Below are 20,031 nucleotides of genomic sequence, written 5' to 3'. Positions count from 1 at the left end.
ATGTGCAGTTTTATCATACAGCACAAAGCCACAGATGTCGCAAGTTTTGAGGGAGCGTGCGATTGGCATGCTGACTGTAGGAATGTTCACCAGAGCTGTTGCCTGTGAATTGAATGTTGATTTCTCTCATAATTTCATTTCTCTCATAAGCCGTCTCCAAAGGCGTTTCAAAGAATTTGGCAGTACATTCAACCAGCATCAGAACCGCAGACCAGGTGTAACCACACCAAACCATCCCATCAACATTCAGCATCTACACCTCGAAGATTGTCTGAGACCAGCGACCCAGACAGCTGCTGCATCTATTGATTTGCATAACCAAAGAATGTCTGCTCAAACTGTCAGTAACCGTTTTAGGGAAGCTCATCTGCATGTTAATCGTCCTCATCGGCGTATACAACAGTGTGTTCCAGTTCCTGCCAAAATTCAGCAACTTCGCACAGCCATTGAAGAGGAGTGGACCAACATTCCACAGGCCACAATCAACAACCTGATCAACTATATGGGAAGGAGATGCACTGCATTAGGCAAATGGTGGTCACACCAGACACTAACGTTCAGACCCCCCAATACAGTAAAACTGCACATTTTAAAATGGCCTTTTATTGTGGCCTGTGCAATAAACATGCTGTCTAATCAGCATCTTGATATGCCAATATAACTTTGTTCAGTGTCTCTCTATCTATCTATCCATCCATCCATCCATCCATCCATCCATCCATCCAGATTTAGTTTTAAATCAACACAGTTGATCTTGTACTGTTTATTAGGTCTTTTAAGTCATAATATTTCTTTATACAAATAATAATAAAATAAGAAAAGAGAGAGAGAGAGAGAGAGAGAGAGAGAGAGAGAGAGAGAGAGAGAGAGAGAGAGAGAGAGAGAGAGAGATTTTTTTTTTTAGTGTATCAATAATTCTAAAGGGCCTGAGTTATCGAGACATATACAATTACCTGAGAGGATAAGAAAAAGGCTGAAGGCAGTTAAAAAGGCAAAAAGCCTGGGCAAGCAAGGCATCAGGGGGACATTTGAGATGTGCTTTAGCAGAAATAAAATGCTAGACAGAAAATCAGCATGTAAATTGCCTCACCACACCCGGGAAGATCTTCTTTAATCTGTCCACTGCAGCCAAGGCTTTAGTTTTCCCTCCATTCAGGCAGTCTTCAAACTCATATAGAGCCTGACGCACTGGGTTTGAGTAGGAGATCTTTGCATTGTCCACAAATGTAATGTGTCTCACTCCCCAACCCTAGAAACAAGAGAACAAACAAAATCTATAGTTGAAACATGTAAGAGATACAAGATAAGGTCAAAAAGTATTGGGACACAATTAAGACTTTTCTACACAAAGTTGTAGGCACACAATTGTTTAAATGTCTTCAAATAAAGTCACATAAAATTTTCCCTTTAATTGAACTAGGAGACCCAAACCTGTTTCATTATGACAATGCCTCTGTGCTGAGCTCCATGAAGATATCGTTCACATGGGATGGAGTGAAAGATCTTGAGCGGCCTGTTACAGAGAGTTCTGATCTCAACCTTACTAAACACCTTTTGGACGATAGTGAATGCTGATTGCACCACAGGACTCCTCACTTCACCGCAGTGCCTGCCTTTATTAATACCCTTGTGGCTGAATTGTGAGCACACATTTCCACAAGTACACTCCAAAATCTAGTGGAACAATTTCTCAGAAGAGTAGAGATTAATTATAACAGTAATTGTGGAGTGAATATGGAAAGGCATGTTGATAAAGTACATACGAATCTTAAGGTTAAGTGTCCACAAACATTTCTTCTTTACCACTGTATATTTCTAAATTTGAACATTATCTTCTTCTGTTTATGAAAATCATGCTTATTAAAATTGTAAAAGTTTCCACGTAAGTTGTATGACGTGCAAAAATCACCCATTTAGCGAAGTAAAGTTATTAGGAAATGTTTGCAGTATACCTGTTGCACTGAACGAAACAACCTGTGTGCTTGGAGCTTAACCAAAAACTTATACTATTATTAAAAAAATGGAACAACATTCTGTGTTGAAGGTTTTAAAGATATTTATATGCATCAAAACATGTGCTTACTATCTCTATTGCTTAATTTTAATAATTAAGGTAGTGTATAGATAATGCAGAGATTTGTCAGTGAAAAATACAACATGCAGGAGTGCCAGTAATTTAATTAGTTTAAAATAATATTTTCCAACTGTGTAAACAGTGACTATGTGGTGTAATATATATATATATATATTCATTATATATATAAAAAATTTCATTGACAACATTGAACATTATTAACTACATTTGATGTCACATCTCTCACCATAAGTGTCCTTGCCACATTGCAGCCTAGTGTACCAGCTCCAAGCAAGAGACACTTAGTGGACACAACTTTATCCAAATCCAAAGAGGGGACAAGCCGCCAGCGCATCAACTTCAGATTAAGATCCACTGATGATTCTGCAAGTCTGGAGTACACACACACAATGTTTTGCTGAACAACCATTATGACCTCTCTCAGAATGTTGATTATGTTGACAGTATGATGACATCATGAGGGCCGATCTAAAGGTTTTTAATACACAATAGACTAACAGTCAATTCTCACAGCTGTCATGCTGAATGAATATCTGAGCAACTTTGACAAGGGAGACAAGTCTAATGGCCAGATTTCAAACAAAACTGAGACACTGAGTTATTATATATTCTTCCTGGCAGCTCAAACCAATCGAGCCATTTTCCTCCGACCTCCATTTCCACCCACAGGACAGTCACTCACTCAGTTATTTTTGTTTTTCACACCATTCTGTGTAAACTCTAGATACTTTTAGATGTGGAATTCCTGAAATATCAGCAGTATATTTTATATATATATATATAACCTGTGGTTATTAATATTGCTTATTTACAGAAAGTAAAATACACCTTATTCTTTCCAGATGCATACACATGCACACTATACAAAAATGACTGACATAACAGATTTTAAAGGGACTAAAAACCCCAGATATACATCTGGTGTTAATTACATTACTCCATGTCCACCATGTAAAACCAATCCAATCCAAATAAGGTAAAAGCCAGTAACGACAGTATATTAATAAACTATACAAATATGTGTTATTTATTCTATACCTTTTTGGGTCCATGCATTCACTGAGATTGACACTTCTAGGTCCCATTGCTCCTTTGGGGTTCTTCTCCCAGCCCACACCCTTTGGACAAGCTTTGAGGGGGAAAAAAAAACAACACTTTATTTAATATATTAGAAATTGAATACTGACTCAATAAAGTTTGTTTGTAAATCAAATCAAGTCAGTTGTAAATGACTTTTAGAGAAAGCCACAGCAAACAAAACAAAAATAAAATGGTTTTAGGGCGGATAAGGAAAGCAGGTCTGTGGATAATCCAAATCTACACAATATACTTTAATATACAGTATATCACAAAAGTTAGTACAGCCCTCACCTTTCAATATTTATTATATGTTATATGTGCATTATATGTTCTCAAGGGACAATAATAAAGAACTGAAACTTGGATATATTTTAGAGTAGTCAATGTGCAGCTTGTATAACAGCACAGATTTACAGTTCTCTAAAAATAACTCAACATACAGTCATTATTGTCTAAGTAACTGCCAACAAAAGTGAGTACACCCTAAGTGAACATGTCAAACTGTGTCCAGAGTGTCCATATTTTGTGTGAGCACCATTGTTATTTAGCACTGTCTTAATCCTTCTGGGCATGGATCCTCTTCCCTTTCTCCATAATGATGTCACGGTGCTTCTGGATGTTAGAAGCATGGTGCTTCTCCACCTACCACTTGAAGAGCCACAGGTGCTTAATAGGGCTCAGGTCTAGACGCATACTTGGCCACTTCATTGCAATTGTCATCATCACGGTGTGTTTGGGGTCAGTATTATGCTGGAAAACTGTTGTTCGGACCAGTTTCTAAAGGGGGGGCATCATATTCTCCTTCAGAATGTTACAGTAGATGTTGGAATCCATGTTTTCCCTTCAGTAAATTGCAGCTCCCCAGTACCAGCAGCACTCATGCAGCCCCAGACCATGATACTACCACCATTATGCCTGACTGTAGGCAAAACTAAATTTTCTCCTCACCAGGGCGTCACCACACATGCTGAGACTTTTCCTAGTCTCCTCAGACCACAGGACATGGTTACAGAAATTCATGCTCCGTCCGTCCATATGTCAAAATGGACAAACATTTGTGGACACCTGACCATAATAACTGCATGTGATTTTTAAACATCCTATTCTATATTTAGTCTACATTTGCTGTTACAGGAACGTCCACTCTTCTGGGAAGATGTTCCACTAGACTTTGGAGTGTGCTCGTGGGAATTTTTGCTCATTCAGCAACAATAGTTAGTATAAGAGTATAAGTCATATAATGGTATAAGTCAGGTTACTGATGTACAGTAGGTGAGGTGAGGAGGCCTGGGGTGCAGTCAACGTTCCAATTCATCCCAGAGGTGTTCAATAGGGTTGAGGTCAGAGCTCTATAGCAGGCCACTCATGATTTCCCAGTCAGCCTATGTGAAACATATCTTAATGGAGCTTGTTTTGTGCATTGAGGCATTGAGAAGCAGGAACAGGGGTCCTTTGGGTCTTGTAGTTGAAGGGGAAACTTAATGCTACCACATCCAAAAAAACGTCCAGAATCGTGTACCTTTAACGTTGTGGTAACAGTTTGAGGAATAACCACATTGTGAATTAATTATACAAGCAATGCATTAGAACAGGCACATTTAGTATATAAACCCGTGTTAAGAATTACAGACAGCGCTAATATCAGAGGTGCTGTTACAATAAAAGAATCAGCAATCTCTTAGCAATCAGAAATGAGAAATCACAAGTACATTTAAAATACAGCAGGAAAATGCATTTCATCATTCTGAAAACATTTCTTCACAGATGTGCCTAAGCCCTTTATAAAAAAGAATGGACTGAGGATTAGCTTTAGGAAAGTCTTAAAGGTAAAGGACTTCTTTGACTTGTTTGTTGAAAAACTTTGCAACACTGGAGAAATTCTCCAGAGGCTCACCTTCTAGGCTCATGGCACACAACAAAGGCTTAACCTTTCTGCTGAGGTAGTTCAGAACCATGTATTAGCATTTCAAGTGTGCACCATGTGTGCGGGTATTCTGGATAGAGCAGGGAGGGAAAATTACCTGCAGACTGAGACAGACTGGGCAGTTTGACCTCTAAAACTAGGCTTTGCTGCACTGAGCGACAGCCCTGAAGTGTCCTGTCTCTGAAGCACACAATTTCAAGCACGTCCAGCTGTGAACCCCTAAAACACACACAAACACACTTACAGCAGCATCCTTAAACAGAGCAGGAGAAATGGATTACAACAATGTTAGTGTAAACATCTATGTCACTCGCTGTCTTATTTGTTCTCAACTTATAATCCTTTATTAATTCATTTTCAATTGCAAAGTGACTGTTCGCTAAAGCTTCGTTTTACAGCTGAATCGAAATGTTCATTATAAATATATGCATGAAACGTAGCAAAAATAGCTAAAAGACTTAAGCTAAATATCGAACAGCGTTCTGGAATGTAGTGCGAGTTTGTTGATATAAACGATACTACCAGTGGGATGTGTTATGACATGCTGTGAAGTGTTATGGCGTGAATTCACCATTTACTGGCGAGGAGGAACAGAAGATTGCGGAGAGGCCAGCCAGGATGTTGAGGCAGAGTGCATGGGTCATAGACACCCACGGTTACCTTCAAAACAAGTCAGAAGCAGATTTTACAATACAAACAATTGCTAACTTATGTGCAATGTTTAAGCAGGAAAGACAGTTGCACCTAAAATATATTTTAACAGTGAAAAATATCGTTAGTTTTATCAGCCTACAAGAGTATATTAGTTGACATAAAAAAAAAAAAAAAAAGAGTTCTTAAGAGATCAAAAGTAATCGGACAACTGGGTGCTCGGCTCTGCGTTACTACGCGACATTATTTCACTTACAAATTGGAGAATTAAAGATTTCAGTGGTGCCATTTATATTTGGAATGTGTTGCTGTTTACTTCTAATGTAAGGTCCAAAAAAAGCAAGCGCAATTATTGGCAATTTAGCAGGCTATCGTTAGACTGAAAACTCTAAACAAACCCATCCGAGAGATTGCAAAAATTCCAATTCAACTATTTGGAACATTCTTTAAATGAAAGAATGCATTGGTGAATCAAAAATGTGTGAGTGTATTTAGGTCAAAGTCAATAATGAAAAGAAACCTTCTACACAAGAGCAAATACAGAGGGTTTAACAAAAAAAAATTATATAATAATAAATAAAAAAAAAATAAAAATAAAAAAGGGGAGCCAGAGTTTGCCAAACATCTAAAAAACAAAAAGGTTACATCATACAGAGAAAAGAAATGTCTAAGAGTAAATATTAAAAATGACAATTTTCGATGGTTAATTATTCTAATTTTTTTCCCTGAAAAAGCAGAGAACATTCCTTTGTGCTTGGTGAATTTAGTAAAACTTACATTTACAGTTATATATTATTTCAATTCAAGTCCAATATAATGAGGGTGACAGTTATAATAGCGATAAAGTTGTCAAATGTTTATGAACGGACCTGGCTGTATGTATAATACAATATAGGCAAATAGGCAACATCATCTGCACTTTTTTTTTTTTTTTTTTTAAGTAAAGTGTCCATAGTCATACCCTTCCAAAAACAAGCACGGTAACTTAACCGTAGCATTTCCCAGCTTTCTCTTGAAAAGTACACAAAACCTACATTTTCTGTTGTTTTATTCGTTTGTGCAATTTTGATCCAATGTTGGGATGCTGTGTAAAATGCATCTTTTATACTCTCTATAACGCATCCATGTTTACCACTACTTCTGAGAACTGAGAAGACTAGTTTTAAGAGAGGTATATTTTCCATCTATGTCTGACACAGAATTATAGCTGCTTAACAAGCCTGGGTCTTCTTTGTCATATTTTTCATTTCATGATATGCTTTTAAAAATGGTGAAAGGTCTGCCTTTCAGGGACATTGCTTTTACTACAAAACCATTCTGAGTAATGGATGCAGTACATGGCGTAGCACTGTACTGCTAAAATATGAAAGAGATATCATCTAGATGAAAGAATATGTTGCTGTAAATCCTCTATATACTGTTGCTTTCAAAATTGATGGTGCCTTTCCAGATGTGCAAGCTGCCTATTTTTTTTAAGAAACCAAGGCCCCATAACTGCATCAGAAATGGCGGACTTTGAATTGAGCCCTGAAAACAATCCGGATGATCCATTTCCTCTTTTGCTTAGAAGATGCAGCATCCATGGTTTCCTAAAAGAATTTCAAAATCTGATTTCTCTGAGCACAGAACAGTTTTCCACTTTGCATCAGTCCATTTTAATTAAACTTTGGCCCAGAGAAGATGGTGGCTTTTCTGAGCCCATGCAGTGATTTCCATTACAGAATCATGCCTGCTTTTAATGAAGTGCTGATTGAGGGCCTGAAGATTACAGAGATACAATATTTATTTTTCATCCCTCTCTCTTACATACAGATATATCTAGATTCTTCAAATCTTGTAAAATTATTTACTGTAAATAATGAAATACTTAAAATCTTTACAATTTGATGTTGAGGAACATTATTCTGAACTTCTCCCACAATTTGTAGACACAGATTTTTCACAGATTGGTGAACCTCTGCCCATCCTTACTCTGTCTCTACCTCTCTAAGATACATTATTTATACCCAATCATCTTACTGACCTGTTGTCGATTACACTAATTAGTTGCAAAAATGTTCCTCCATCTGTTTCTTTTTAGTAACACTTATTTTTCCAGCATTTTGTTGACCTGTCCCAACTTTTTCAAGACATGTTGCAGCCATCAAAATTCTAAATGACCTCATTTCTTTAGTATATTTCATCAGAAAACATATGAAATGTGTACATTTTGTTGTACTGTGAATAAAATATAAGTTTATGAGATTCACTAATCATTGCATTGCTTTTATTCATATATTACACAGCGTCCCAACTATTTTGTCTAAAGACATCTCGTGTCTCCTCCAAAAGCATTTTTAAAATCAGTAATGGAGAAAAGTCATCCACCTAGATCCTGTTTATTACACCTGCTAGTGTATTTATTTTCCACATTCTCCATCATTATAGATTTATGTGTCCCACAGAAACTGTGTCTACATGGCATGTAATCCCTTGCTGTCTGTCTGTCTGTCTGTCTGTCTGTCTGTCTGTCTGTCTGTCTGTCTGTCTGTCTGTCTGTATGTCTGTCTGTCTGTCTATCTATCTATCTATCTATCTATCTATCTATCTATCTATCTATCTATCTATCTATCTAGAGCAAATAAATTCAAAATTCAACTATATGTGGGATTTAAAAAAATCACTTATTCTTATTCATACTTATTGAAATCATATTTGCTAATAAAATAATGTGGATTTCCTAAATCGAGCCCTTTAGTTTTTAATTGAACGAGATAAGGTTTAAGGTTTTAAAAGTGCAACCATCACAAAAATCAATAATAAAAGCACAACGATAACACGCTGTCATTAAGATGTGCAGTACAGAATACTTGCCTTTTGCGCTCACTATGTACTTGACTATTGAGTACTTCTATATAACATTCAACACTAACATATGAAAGATCACAGTACACATCCTCATGGCACCGAAGTGTTCAGAAGAGAGTCTAATTACAGGCTAAATTAATCTAAAACCTTTTCTCATTCAAGCTTTTTTTTTGTAAAAAAAAAAAATTGCTTTCAACATGGACTGTTCAAGTGAGTCTATTTCAGTCGGCCTGTTCCCAGAGTGCACTTTAAGTAATTGTTGGTATTCAGAGCTTTTTAACCGGCCACCTGTACAGGCCACGTCTTCGATTTCAATTGTACCTTCTTTAGATCTGTGAAGAATAAGTCCCAGTCTTTCAGCAGAGCCACTTCAACGTTCTCCTCAGAGTACTTCACAAGAAAATATGGCACAGCTGTGGTTCCACTAGATGAACATAGCCCGTCATAGGCTGCTTGAAAAGCAGACACCTGAAAATGAAGAAAACAGAATAAATGTTTCAAATAGAAGATGTACAACAGTCAAAAGCACTGGAAACATACACCCTTTTTAATCTTAAACACAAAAATTATCATCTTTATTTTAGTGCAGATTAATATACTATATGGATAAAAGTTTGTGGACACCTGACCATAAGATACACATGTGCTTTTTGAATGTTTCATTCCATATTTAGTCCCTATTTGCTGTTATAATAGCATCCACTCTTCTGAAAAGATGTTCCACTAGATTCTTTTGGAGTGTGTGTATGGAGAGTTGCTGGAAATGAGTAAAACTGGGGACTCGTGTAGGATAAGGAGGCCTGGGGTGCTGTCAGCATTCCGATTCATCCCAAAGGTGTTGAATAGAACACTACAGGAGACCACTCAAGAACTTCCACTCCAAAAAATATAAAGGATAACCTCATGGAGTTTGAGGATTGTGCATAGGAAGAGATTTTTGGTCTCCTAGTTCAAGTAAAAGAAATATATTAAGCGCACCCATATTTAAGCCGCACCCACTGAATTTTACAAAGATTTTTATTTTGAACATAAATAAGGTGTCTACACTGAAACTAATAAACTTTACACAGGCTTTAACGAAAGAAAGTGTCTGTTACACGGTGTAACGGGTGAAATATGTTGTGGCTCCTTTAAGAGCAGAGCGGCATTTTGGGAATAGCCTGCCGCCGCTTTTTTCCGGTATTACTGCATGTGTGCAAGACCGAGGAATATGTCCTTATTATTTTCTGATGCTCATTTCTAAGTTTCTTTGACTAAACCGTAACACTGTTGCCAAGAATAAAATAAAAAAGCACGAGTTTTGGAAACCTGTCTGTGCTTATATGATTTCTGTTGTAACTGGAGTTAGCGAGCTCTCCCATGACCCAGACTCAACGCGCTACAACGGCTTGTATCTAAACAGCAGCCTACCAAGAAAGTCATTGTTCACTGTCTTCCTCCTTCCTTTCACAGCTATTTTCTCTGGAGTTTTTCTTTCGGAATCGTCGTGCGTTTAAAAATCACCATCGGTGGAAGTTTTTCTTCCGATGCCGTGTAGCTCAGAACACAGGTGAAGTGCGGTTTTTCGTTTTCGTTCGGAAATTTCATTGGTCTAATGTTATGTCGCGGGGTTCAAAGCGTGGGGAAAAAAGTAGCAGCTTATAGTCCGGAAAATACGGTAAGTAACAGAGTAGAAACACATATGGCTGGAAAAGTCAGGTGTCCCAATAAATTTTTTATCCGTATAGTGCATTAACTTGTTTATTAACTTGTTTATTTATTAAGTTTATTAACTTTAATTCTGGATGTAGGCCGTAAATATCGCATGTACTTGTGTATAACTTACAAATTCTCTAATAAATTTACAATTTGATACTTCATGTTATAAGTAGAGGACTTTCAAATGTTCTTTTAGTTGCATTAGTAATAACTGACCTGCATTTGGTCAATTGAGTTGTGATTACATTACTAAATCCCTTTACTCACACTCGTTTTCATAATCACAATCATTCGACTGCAGATCATGCACACCGAAGTGCAATATTTAGGTGTTTTTACAGCTCACACTTACTTGCCAGAATTCCAAAGCCTTTGTTTATTGTGTATGCTTTCCTGGTTTCTAATCTTGTTCTTGTTTCCTGGTTTTGTGAAGGATTCTGCCCTGTTCTGCATGGTTTTCTGTTGTTGTTGTTTTTTTTAACAATGTTTTTGCTAGGCATTTAAGATTTGTGTGCCTGCCTTTTAAATAAAATGGTTAATTATAAACAAATCCTTCTGTCTGACACTGACAAGACAGACCTGTCTCTGATTTGCAGTCATTGTGCAAGATTAACTTTATTACAGTAAAAGGAATGAGATGAGATGCATATCAATTTCTACCAGATTTATAACTGGAGGTCTACTGTCCAGGGACTGTATGGGACACTGCAGGTTTAATAGATTTTTATTGAAGCTGGAATAATGTAGCTGTAATCTTATGCTATTCCATTAATTATTATGTAAATATAATTAAAATGCTAATAGACTTTTGCATCGTCATTGAGACAGGAGGCTTGAGATCACTTTCAGAGACTCACTATAGTCATTCATACCTGGTATTGTGATTCAATTTATCTCTTCTGACCACTTCACACCAAATCTGCTTAAAGCAGATTTCCAAACTTTTACCACAAAGTTGGAGGCACACGGTCGCTTTGGACTAAATGTAGAATGGGATGTTTAAAAAGCACATATAATCCTATGGTCAAGTGTCCACAAACTTTTGTCAGATTATTCATGGATAAATTACTTTTATCTTAGATTGGTTGATTAAATATCCAAAGTGCAGTTGCATACTGCAAGAGTTCACAGTATGGGATTGCGTCCACCTAAATTTGATCAAACCACAAACAGACTTACCCCAAAACATGTGGTGAAATGCGTTATAGTTTGATGGGTATAATTCTTAAAGATACTGTATGTTTGACTGTGACTGGTGCTCTATTCACAACAAATACCAATATGTTTAAAAACCAGATTAAATTTTCACTTGATTTCACCTTTGAGCATGTTCATTTTTGAAAACAGAAACCTTCGAAAACCTGTGGAATGACTTTCACTACAAAAAGAAATCTATCTATCTATTTGAGAGATTTGGATCATATTTGTTAGAAACTGCATTATAAGAGCTGTGTTACTAGCAAAATGTGCTTTAATAAAGTATAAGCTAAAGGTGTGTGTACACTTTAGCTAACGGGTTATGGTTACAATCCCCTCCACACTAAAACATTTCTATTTGTTTTTCATTTCAATTTGGTTGCTATAGCACATTGAAGGAGTAAAAAATTTATCATGAGTAATCTTGGCTTCATTAACAAGAATGTGTATATTTTTTATCTGCTTTATATTTGTACTTGACCGTGTTACATCACCTACACATTCATCACTCTCTCATGCATCCCCTAGACTTGGTGTCTATCTCAGGTGGGAGTAAAAGACATCCTGGAGAGGTGTAAATGGGGTCAAGTGCAGATTTAGAGAAGATCACTTAGATACTTCACACCATTGCAAACATGGTCTGGAAAACATGTGACTCCAATACATTTGTAGACATTTGGAGTATGAAAAGCAAAATTTACTGACGTGTCCCTGGAAATTAACTGATATTGTGTGTGTGTGTGTGTGTGTGTGTGTGTGTGTGTGTGTGTGTGTGTGTGTGTGTACTACACTGACCTCCCCTCGCTAATTTTCATCCTGTTTTACACAAGCAATCTTTAAACCTTCCTCTAGAAAAAACAAGATTGCGCCTGGTGTCTTGTGTAATGGATATTTTCAGCCACAGCAAACAAAAATTTTTGAACAGTAATCGGATTGGGCGGCTCACCTGCTGAGGAGAGAATTTCTGCTGTAGTAACACAGGATCCTTCACAAGCTTAATTCCTTCCACGAAGCAGAGCGCAGGGAAACAGAACCAGTAGTAAAAGTGGTATTTCTTCAGATCCTACATAAGGCAGACAAGTGATGACAAACTAGTGGGATACTCTGCATTTACCATGTAACCTAAAAATTTCGTATAAAAAGTCATACCGCAAATGTCAAAATGATGAACTTGCTCAGGATTGAAGGGTCTTCCACAGCAGCACCAGACTGTATGGCTGTCCAAATCTGAAAAGTCAAGTCATGACAAGTCAATGAAAGAATAAAAATAGTATAGAGTATGTAATTTAATAGAACATAAATGAGGTAAAAGAAGATTTAATCTATTTTACAATTCAATTAGTATGAAAAAATGAATGAACAATGAAATAAAATAAAAAGATGCGCTACATTATTGGGACACCTACATTTCACAGCCATATGTGGTTCTTCTCCAAACTGTTAACACCAAATTGGAGGCACAAAATTGTATAAAATGTTTCTGAATTCTGAAGAAATAAATTTTCCTTTCACTAGGAGACCCAACCCTGTCCCAACATGACAATGCCTCAAAGTCAGCTCCATGAAGATATGGTTTGCATGGGCTGAAGTGCTCGAGTGGGCAGCTATTGAGCGTCTTCTGGCACTGCTGGTCCCACCTGCTTTCACGATAAGAGGTACATCAGATACATCAAGAGCCTTCCCCTAGACTTCCCCTAGACTGAGCTTCCCATAGACTCTAGGGCCTATAGACTCTGCCTATCTTCAGACGATGGGTGAAGACCTACCTCTTCCTGAAATCTTAAATTAGCACTTTTTTTCCTGTTTGTTTTGTGTCTTTGTTTACAAAAGTGTGCTATAATTTCTCTCAGGAGAGTAACCCACTTGTTACGTTCCCACCTTGGCTAGGCTTAGGGAAGTGTAGGAACAATAACCATTTAGTTGTTGCGGTTTGTTTGGTTATTGCTTTAATAGTCAAGTGTAGTGATGTAACAAGCAGATTTCAAGCTCAAAAGTGTCAAGTAAACATGGACAGTGCCAAAGAAATGAACAAAAAGGATTACGTAAGGAAGCGTAACCTGACTAACAAACAGCAACAGACTAGCTGACTACACTAGGCTACGCTATCAGAAAATTTAAAGGGGTGGCACCTGCCCTCTAACCTAGGGTGAAATAAACAATGGTGAAATCCTATGTGGTGGAATGTAGGTGTGCACAAATTCTAACCTGTCCTCAAACCAGCTGAGCTAGTATAACAGGGCAACTAGCAAACAGGACATCTAACAAACAGGGCAACTAGCAAACAGTTCTCTCTCTTCTCTTCCTCAATCTAGTGAACCAGTGTTGATTTATTCATTAGGTGTGTTTAAATGGAGCATTCTATTTGGTTTAAAAGTTCAATCCGAATAAAAATGCTTCATATAAACACCTTAATCATAATAAAAATGCCCAAACCCAATCATATTGTAATCGTTTCAGAAGGGGTGGGATAAACCATACTATAAACAGAAACAAATAAAAAAATCTGGCATGTAAATGCGTTAAATCGATTTCTCCCTCTACCAGTCCACTCAAATGTGTGAATGACCGGGAACTCATGCGAAAGTTTATTTTCCATTCAGGGTCACTAAACTCCTCGCTCCCACCAGTCCTTACTACGGACCTTCATCCACATGCTTCTGCTTTTTGGAGAGATAGAAGGGTAGTATTAAGATGCTGCATAGAGATAAACAGCAACCAAAAAGCTCAGCTTCCTGCACCCGTCTTTTCCTCATACCTTTCAGCAGTGATACGCCTACAAATTCACGATGTTGCTTGATTAAGAGCAACGTTACATAAAAATAATGTGCATTCGAAATAACAGAACTCCATGCTAATTGGAATAAAAATGCAGCAAAAAAGACATGGGCTTATGTGCGTATGTCACAAAGTCATTCCGACTAAAGGCACAGGCACATGTAAAAACACCAGTCCACCGAATCTTTCAATCTAAATGATATACAGTGAGGAAAATAAGTATTTGAACACCCTGCTATTCTGCAAGTTCTCCCACTTAGAAATCATGGAGGGGTCTGAAATTGTCATCGTAGGTGCATGTCCACTGTGAGAGACATAATCTAAAAAGAAAAAATCAAGAAATCACAATATATGATTTTTTAACTATTTATTTGTATGATACAGTTGCAAATAAGTATTTGAACACCTAAGAAAGTCAATGTTAATATTTGGTACAGTAGCCTTTGTTTGCAATTACAGAGGTCAAACGTTTCCTGTAGTTTTTCACCAGGTTTGCACACACTGCAGGAGGGATTTTGGCCCACTCCTCCACACAGATCTTCTCTAGATCAGTCAGGTTTCTGGTCTGTCGCTGAGAAACACAGAGTTTGAGCTCCCTCCAAAGATTCTCTATTGGGTTTAGGTCTGGAGACTGGCTAGGCCACGCCAGAACCTTGATATGCTTCTTACATAGCCACTCCTTGCTTATCCTGGCTGTGTGCTTCGGGTAACTGTCATGTTGGAGGACCCAGCCTCGACCCATCTTCAATGCTCTAACTGAGGAAAGGAGGTTGTTCCCTCAAAATCTCGCAATACATGGCCCCGGTCATCCTCTCCTTAATACAGTGCAGTCGCCCTGTCCCATGTGCAGAAAAACACCCCCAAAGCATGATGCTACCACCCCCATGCTTCACAGTAGGGATGGTGTTCTTGGGATAGTACTCATCATTCTTCTTCCTCCAAACACGTTTAGTGGAATTATGACCCAAAAGTTCTATTTTGGTCTCATCTGACCACATGACTTTCTCCCATGACTCCTCTGGATCATCCAAATGGTCATTGGCAAACAAAAAAGCCTGGACATGTGCTGGTTTAAGAAGGGGAACCTTCCGTGCCATGCATGATTTCAAACCATGACGTCTTAGTGTATTACCAACAGTAACCTTGGAAACGGTAGTGCCAGCTCTTTTCAGGTCATTGACCAGCTCCTCCTGTGTAGTTCTGGGCTGATTTCTCACCTTCCTTAGGATCATTAAGACCCAACGAGGTGAGATCTTGCATGGAGCCCCAGTCCGAGGGAGATTGACAGTCATGTTTAGCTTCTTCCATTTTCTAATGATTGCTCCAACAGTGGATCTTTTTTTACCAAGCTGCTTGGCAATTTCCCCGTAGCCCTTTCCAGCCTTGTGGAGGTGTACAATTTTGTCTCTAGTGTCTTTTGACAGCTCTTTGGTCTTGGCCAAATATTAGTTAGTAGTTAACAGTCATGTTAGTAGTTGGATTCTTACTGATTGTATGGGGTGGACAGGTGTCTTTATGCAGCTAACGACCTCAAACAGGTGCATCTAATTTAGGATAATAAATGTAGTGGAGGTGGACATTTTAAAGGCAGAATAACAGGTCTTTGAGGGTCAGAATTCTAGCTGATAGACAGGTGTTCAAATACTTATTTGCAGCTGTATCATACAAATAAATAGTTACAAAATCATACATTGTGATTTCTGGATTTTTTTTTTAGATTATGTCTCTCACAGTGGACATGCACCTACGATGACAATTTCAGACCCCTCCATGATTTCTAAGTGGGAGAACTTGAAAAATAGCAGGGTGTTCAAATACTTATTTTCCTCACTGTACATTTAAACGTGGCTATTGATAGAGACTCAAAGCACTTTTGCACGTCACTCTGGATAAGGGCATCTGCTAAATGCTGTAAATCTAAAGCTCTGACATCAACCCTATTGAACACAATTGGGATGAATTGGAATGCTAACTGCACCCCATGCCTCCTCACCTCACACCAGTACCTGACAATGCTAACGTCCTTGTAGCTGAATTAGCACAAACCTCCACGAATCTCCAAAATTTAGTGGAACATCTTTCCAGAAGAGTTGAGGTCAATATAACAGTAACTAGTGAGTAAAACTGAAATGGGATTTTCTAAAAAGCATTTATAAATCTTATGGTCTGGTGTCCACAAACATTTGTCCTTAAACTGTAGAATAAAATATAGAGCCATTGTGAAAATTTTAGCCATTGTGAGAGAAAAAAAGTGGAAAAAATAAACAAAAATAGTGTAGTTGGAGCTCAAGCCATCTAAAAAAAAAAAAAAACTTGGATAGGGTCATAAGGATCATTGAGGTCTAATTTTCTTATTAATCAGCCAGTTAATATTTAGAAACTGAAAAATCACCATTACACCAAATGTACAGTGCTGTGAAAAAGTATAAAAAAGTAGGTTTTTTTGCATATCAGAATAATTTTAATATTCCACAAAGATGACCCAAGTAAATAAAAAATGCAGTTTTTAAATGCTAATTTCATTAATTAAGGGGAAAAGCTGTCCAAACCCGCCTGCCCATCTTCCCTCGCTAAATCTGTGATTTACCATATTTTTTTGGAAAGCCTATTTAAATTTCACTTGCCACACCGAGGCCTGATTACTGCCAGACCTGTTGAAATAAGAAATCACTTAAAAAGAACCTGTTGGACAAAGTGAGGCGTGCCAAATCTAAAAAAGAAATACATCATGCCGTAATCTAAAGAAATTTAATAACAGATAAGAAACAAAAAGAATATACTGTATCAGTCTGGAAAAGGTTACAAAGGCATTTCTAAGTATTTGGGACTCCTGCAAACCACAGTGAGAGCCATTAATCACAAATGAAAAAAACTTGAAACAGTGGTAAACCTTCCCAGGAGTGGCTGTCCTACCAAATCTACTCCAATAATGAAACAATGACTCATCCAGGAGCTCATAAAAGAATCAAGAACAACATCTGAAGAACTGCAGGTCTCACTTTCCTTAGTTGGAGAGTTCCACTCCATGGGGGTGTCTGGGTGTTTGAGTAAGTCCATAAATAAGCTTCAGTTAGTCCAGAATGCAGCAGCAAGAGTCCTTACCAGATCTAGAAAATATGACCAAATCACCCCTGTTATAATGAGTCTACACTGGCTCCCCATCAAATCTCGTATACTGGTGTATAAAGCACGCAGCAGTATCTGAGTGAACTTCTGTACCATTATGATCCCCCACAAGGTGCAGGCTATTTGTTGGTACCTCAAATAATGAGGACTACAGCAGGGGGCAGATATTTCTCTTACAAAGTGCCACAGTTATAGAACAGCCTTCCAATTAGTGTTCGGGATTCAAGTCGAGGGTGAAAACATTTATTTAGTCAGACCTTTTATCTGTAGGTTTTTCTTAGGTAAAGCAACAGATCCGGAAAGATCATGGATATACAGTAGAGTGTTAGGTGAACTGGGATATTTGGATGCTGTTGTCCCCCCACTCTCACACGGTCACTCAGGTTTGTTGACGGAGTCCCCAACTCCTCTCTCTCTGTCTCTCTGTCTCTCTGTGTCAAGTTAAACATGCTCCTAGGGTAACAGCGACTACTGTTCCTGCCCCTCTCCTCTCCTCAGACCTGCCCACTTGGTCCCGGCCTGCCTCTGGGTGGTGTTCTCTTTGATTGGAGGCCACTCTGTGCAGCTGGGGATGGTTTCACATCTACAGCCTGGGGATCCATGAAATTACAGAGTAACACAGGAGCTTTTGAGGACGGACACTGACTGTCAAGACTACAGTTTGCATTTGATCATTACCTCAACAATGTTTTACTTTAATGAACAGACATTTGTTACCACCCAGATGAGGATGGTTTTCATCTTAAGTCTGGTTTCTCTCAAGGTTCCTTCCTCTCGCCATCTCAGGGGGTCTTTCCTTGTCACAATCACCACCGGCTCATTAGGGAGAAACTTACTCTTATAAAGAACAATCATATTCATTCTTTATCTCTGTAAAGCTGCTTTGAGACAATGTCCATACAAATAAAAATAAATTAAACTGAATTGAAGGCCACTGCTAACCAAAAAGTACACAAAGGCATGTCTCACAGTAGCCAAAAAACTTCTTGATTTTGTGAAAGACTTGTTGCCAGTTATCACAAATGCTTGATTGCAGATGTTGCCGCCAACAGTGGCACGATCAGTTTTAGGGGCAATTACTTTTTCAAAGAGGGCCAGGCTGGTTTGGGCAGATTTTTTCCCTTAATAAATAAAATCATCATTTAAAATTGCATTTGTTATTTACTCAGATTATCTTTGTGTAATAATAAAATTTGACTGATGATCTGAATCACTTAAGTGTGACAAATATGCAAATAAAAAAAAAAAATCTGTAAGGTGGCAAATCTGTTTTCACACCACTGTAGCTATTCAGCCAAAACGTATAGTCACTGAAGATTGATTCTTCAATATTGCACTGGAGATAAAACTCATGCACTTTGCAGAGGTAATAAATAGAACTGATAAAATCTTCTTCCTCAGCAGAGTTTGCAGTTAATGTCTTGAATATGGTGTATGTGGTATGTTCTAATATACGATGCATTAAACCAAATATAAGATCCTTTTTCTGAACCATTTTCAGTTATTTCAAGCTTGAAATATTCTTTTTGTTCTATTGACACTCTCACTCATTTAGGCATTTAATTATAATAATTTCTAAAATGAAGCATAATTATTACATTATTGCTATAATTATATCATATTAAATTATTATTATAGATGTAATGCAAAGAAATAGCTTCAAATATGTTACATTTGGTTTATTGTAATCTTAATCTTGCTAAAATATAACACTTTCAATTGCTTTTATTTTTGCAATGCAGATTAAGGCACTTTGAGGTTTGACATTCTAATAGTAGAACAATTTCAAAACGATTTTCATTACATTGCTATTTTACATTGCTATAGTATCATGTTTTATTGATGGTTCCACATGCCTAGCCTTAACGACTACACTTCCAAAAAACAGCTCAAGTTCTGACAATTGTTTCAGTGAAGTATGCAAATTTGAACTAAGGCGCTGCTGCTGTAATCAAAAAGATTATCCTCTTCTCATTCCAGCACTTTTGTCCAGTGTAAAAAGAGAATTCCCTTTTTGTTCCTCTCAAATCCCTCATTTCAGGGATTTTTTTTTTCTTTTTGTCATTCTCTTCTTTTGATCATAAAGCATCTGAACCTACATCCATATTTCTGCAAACCAGCCTTGTGACAATGTCTACTGTTAAGAAATACCAAACAAATAAAATGTAATTAAAATGAAATCGAAAATTATTGAGTCAAAAATATCCTTTGAAATGAGTGCGATGATAAAAGGTAACCTCACGTTTTTTTTCTTTTTAGCCAAACTGACACTTTATATGATGAAAATTAAATAATGGCCCACCTCATTAGCTGCTTCATCTAGAAGTGCTTTCTTGTCGGTAGATTTAAAGGCTTCCAGTGTGTTGGTGTTGTACAGAGTTCCCATAGCAGCACAGCAGTAAGCTGGAGTGGGCCCATCCCTGCACATGAACAAACTCATTTCAGATAATCAGCCTGACACAGGATGCTGTTTATACATACAGAATATTATCATAATTCCTCATCAATCTGTCATTAGAGTTACAGTCATTCACTATTAATAAGAAAATGATCAAATGAAATCACATTTGCTCTTCCCCCCCCCCACAAATAAAAATCTAAATAAAGTATTAATTTAACTGCAATTGATTTAAAGATG

General features: G+C 37.5%; 1 protein-coding gene across 1 annotated transcript in view; it reads right to left on the bottom strand.

The window, feature by feature from the left end:
- The window catches only part of atg7 (ATG7 autophagy related 7 homolog), a 126,699-nt gene that overhangs the window by 97,013 nt on the left and 9,655 nt on the right, over nucleotides 1-20,031 (bottom strand). The window contains exons 4-12 of the mRNA XM_083534123.1: nucleotides 19,696-19,813; nucleotides 12,642-12,719; nucleotides 12,439-12,555; nucleotides 8,919-9,065; nucleotides 5,671-5,759; nucleotides 5,197-5,318; nucleotides 3,134-3,224; nucleotides 2,322-2,466; nucleotides 1,091-1,249 (exon numbers count right to left, since the gene is read on the bottom strand). Of these exons, the coding sequence (XP_083390249.1) occupies nucleotides 1,091-1,249; nucleotides 2,322-2,466; nucleotides 3,134-3,224; nucleotides 5,197-5,318; nucleotides 5,671-5,759; nucleotides 8,919-9,065; nucleotides 12,439-12,555; nucleotides 12,642-12,719; nucleotides 19,696-19,813 (1,066 nt within the window). The remainder of the gene's footprint in view (nucleotides 1-1,090; nucleotides 1,250-2,321; nucleotides 2,467-3,133; nucleotides 3,225-5,196; nucleotides 5,319-5,670; nucleotides 5,760-8,918; nucleotides 9,066-12,438; nucleotides 12,556-12,641; nucleotides 12,720-19,695; nucleotides 19,814-20,031) is intronic.

Source organism: Silurus aristotelis (genome assembly GCF_946808225.1).
Source record: "Silurus aristotelis genome assembly, chromosome: 28".
Lineage (NCBI taxonomy): Eukaryota > Metazoa > Chordata > Actinopteri > Siluriformes > Siluridae > Silurus > Silurus aristotelis.
The sequence above is the reverse complement of the archived record's forward strand: the minus strand, read 5'-3'. Positions and strand labels throughout refer to the sequence as shown.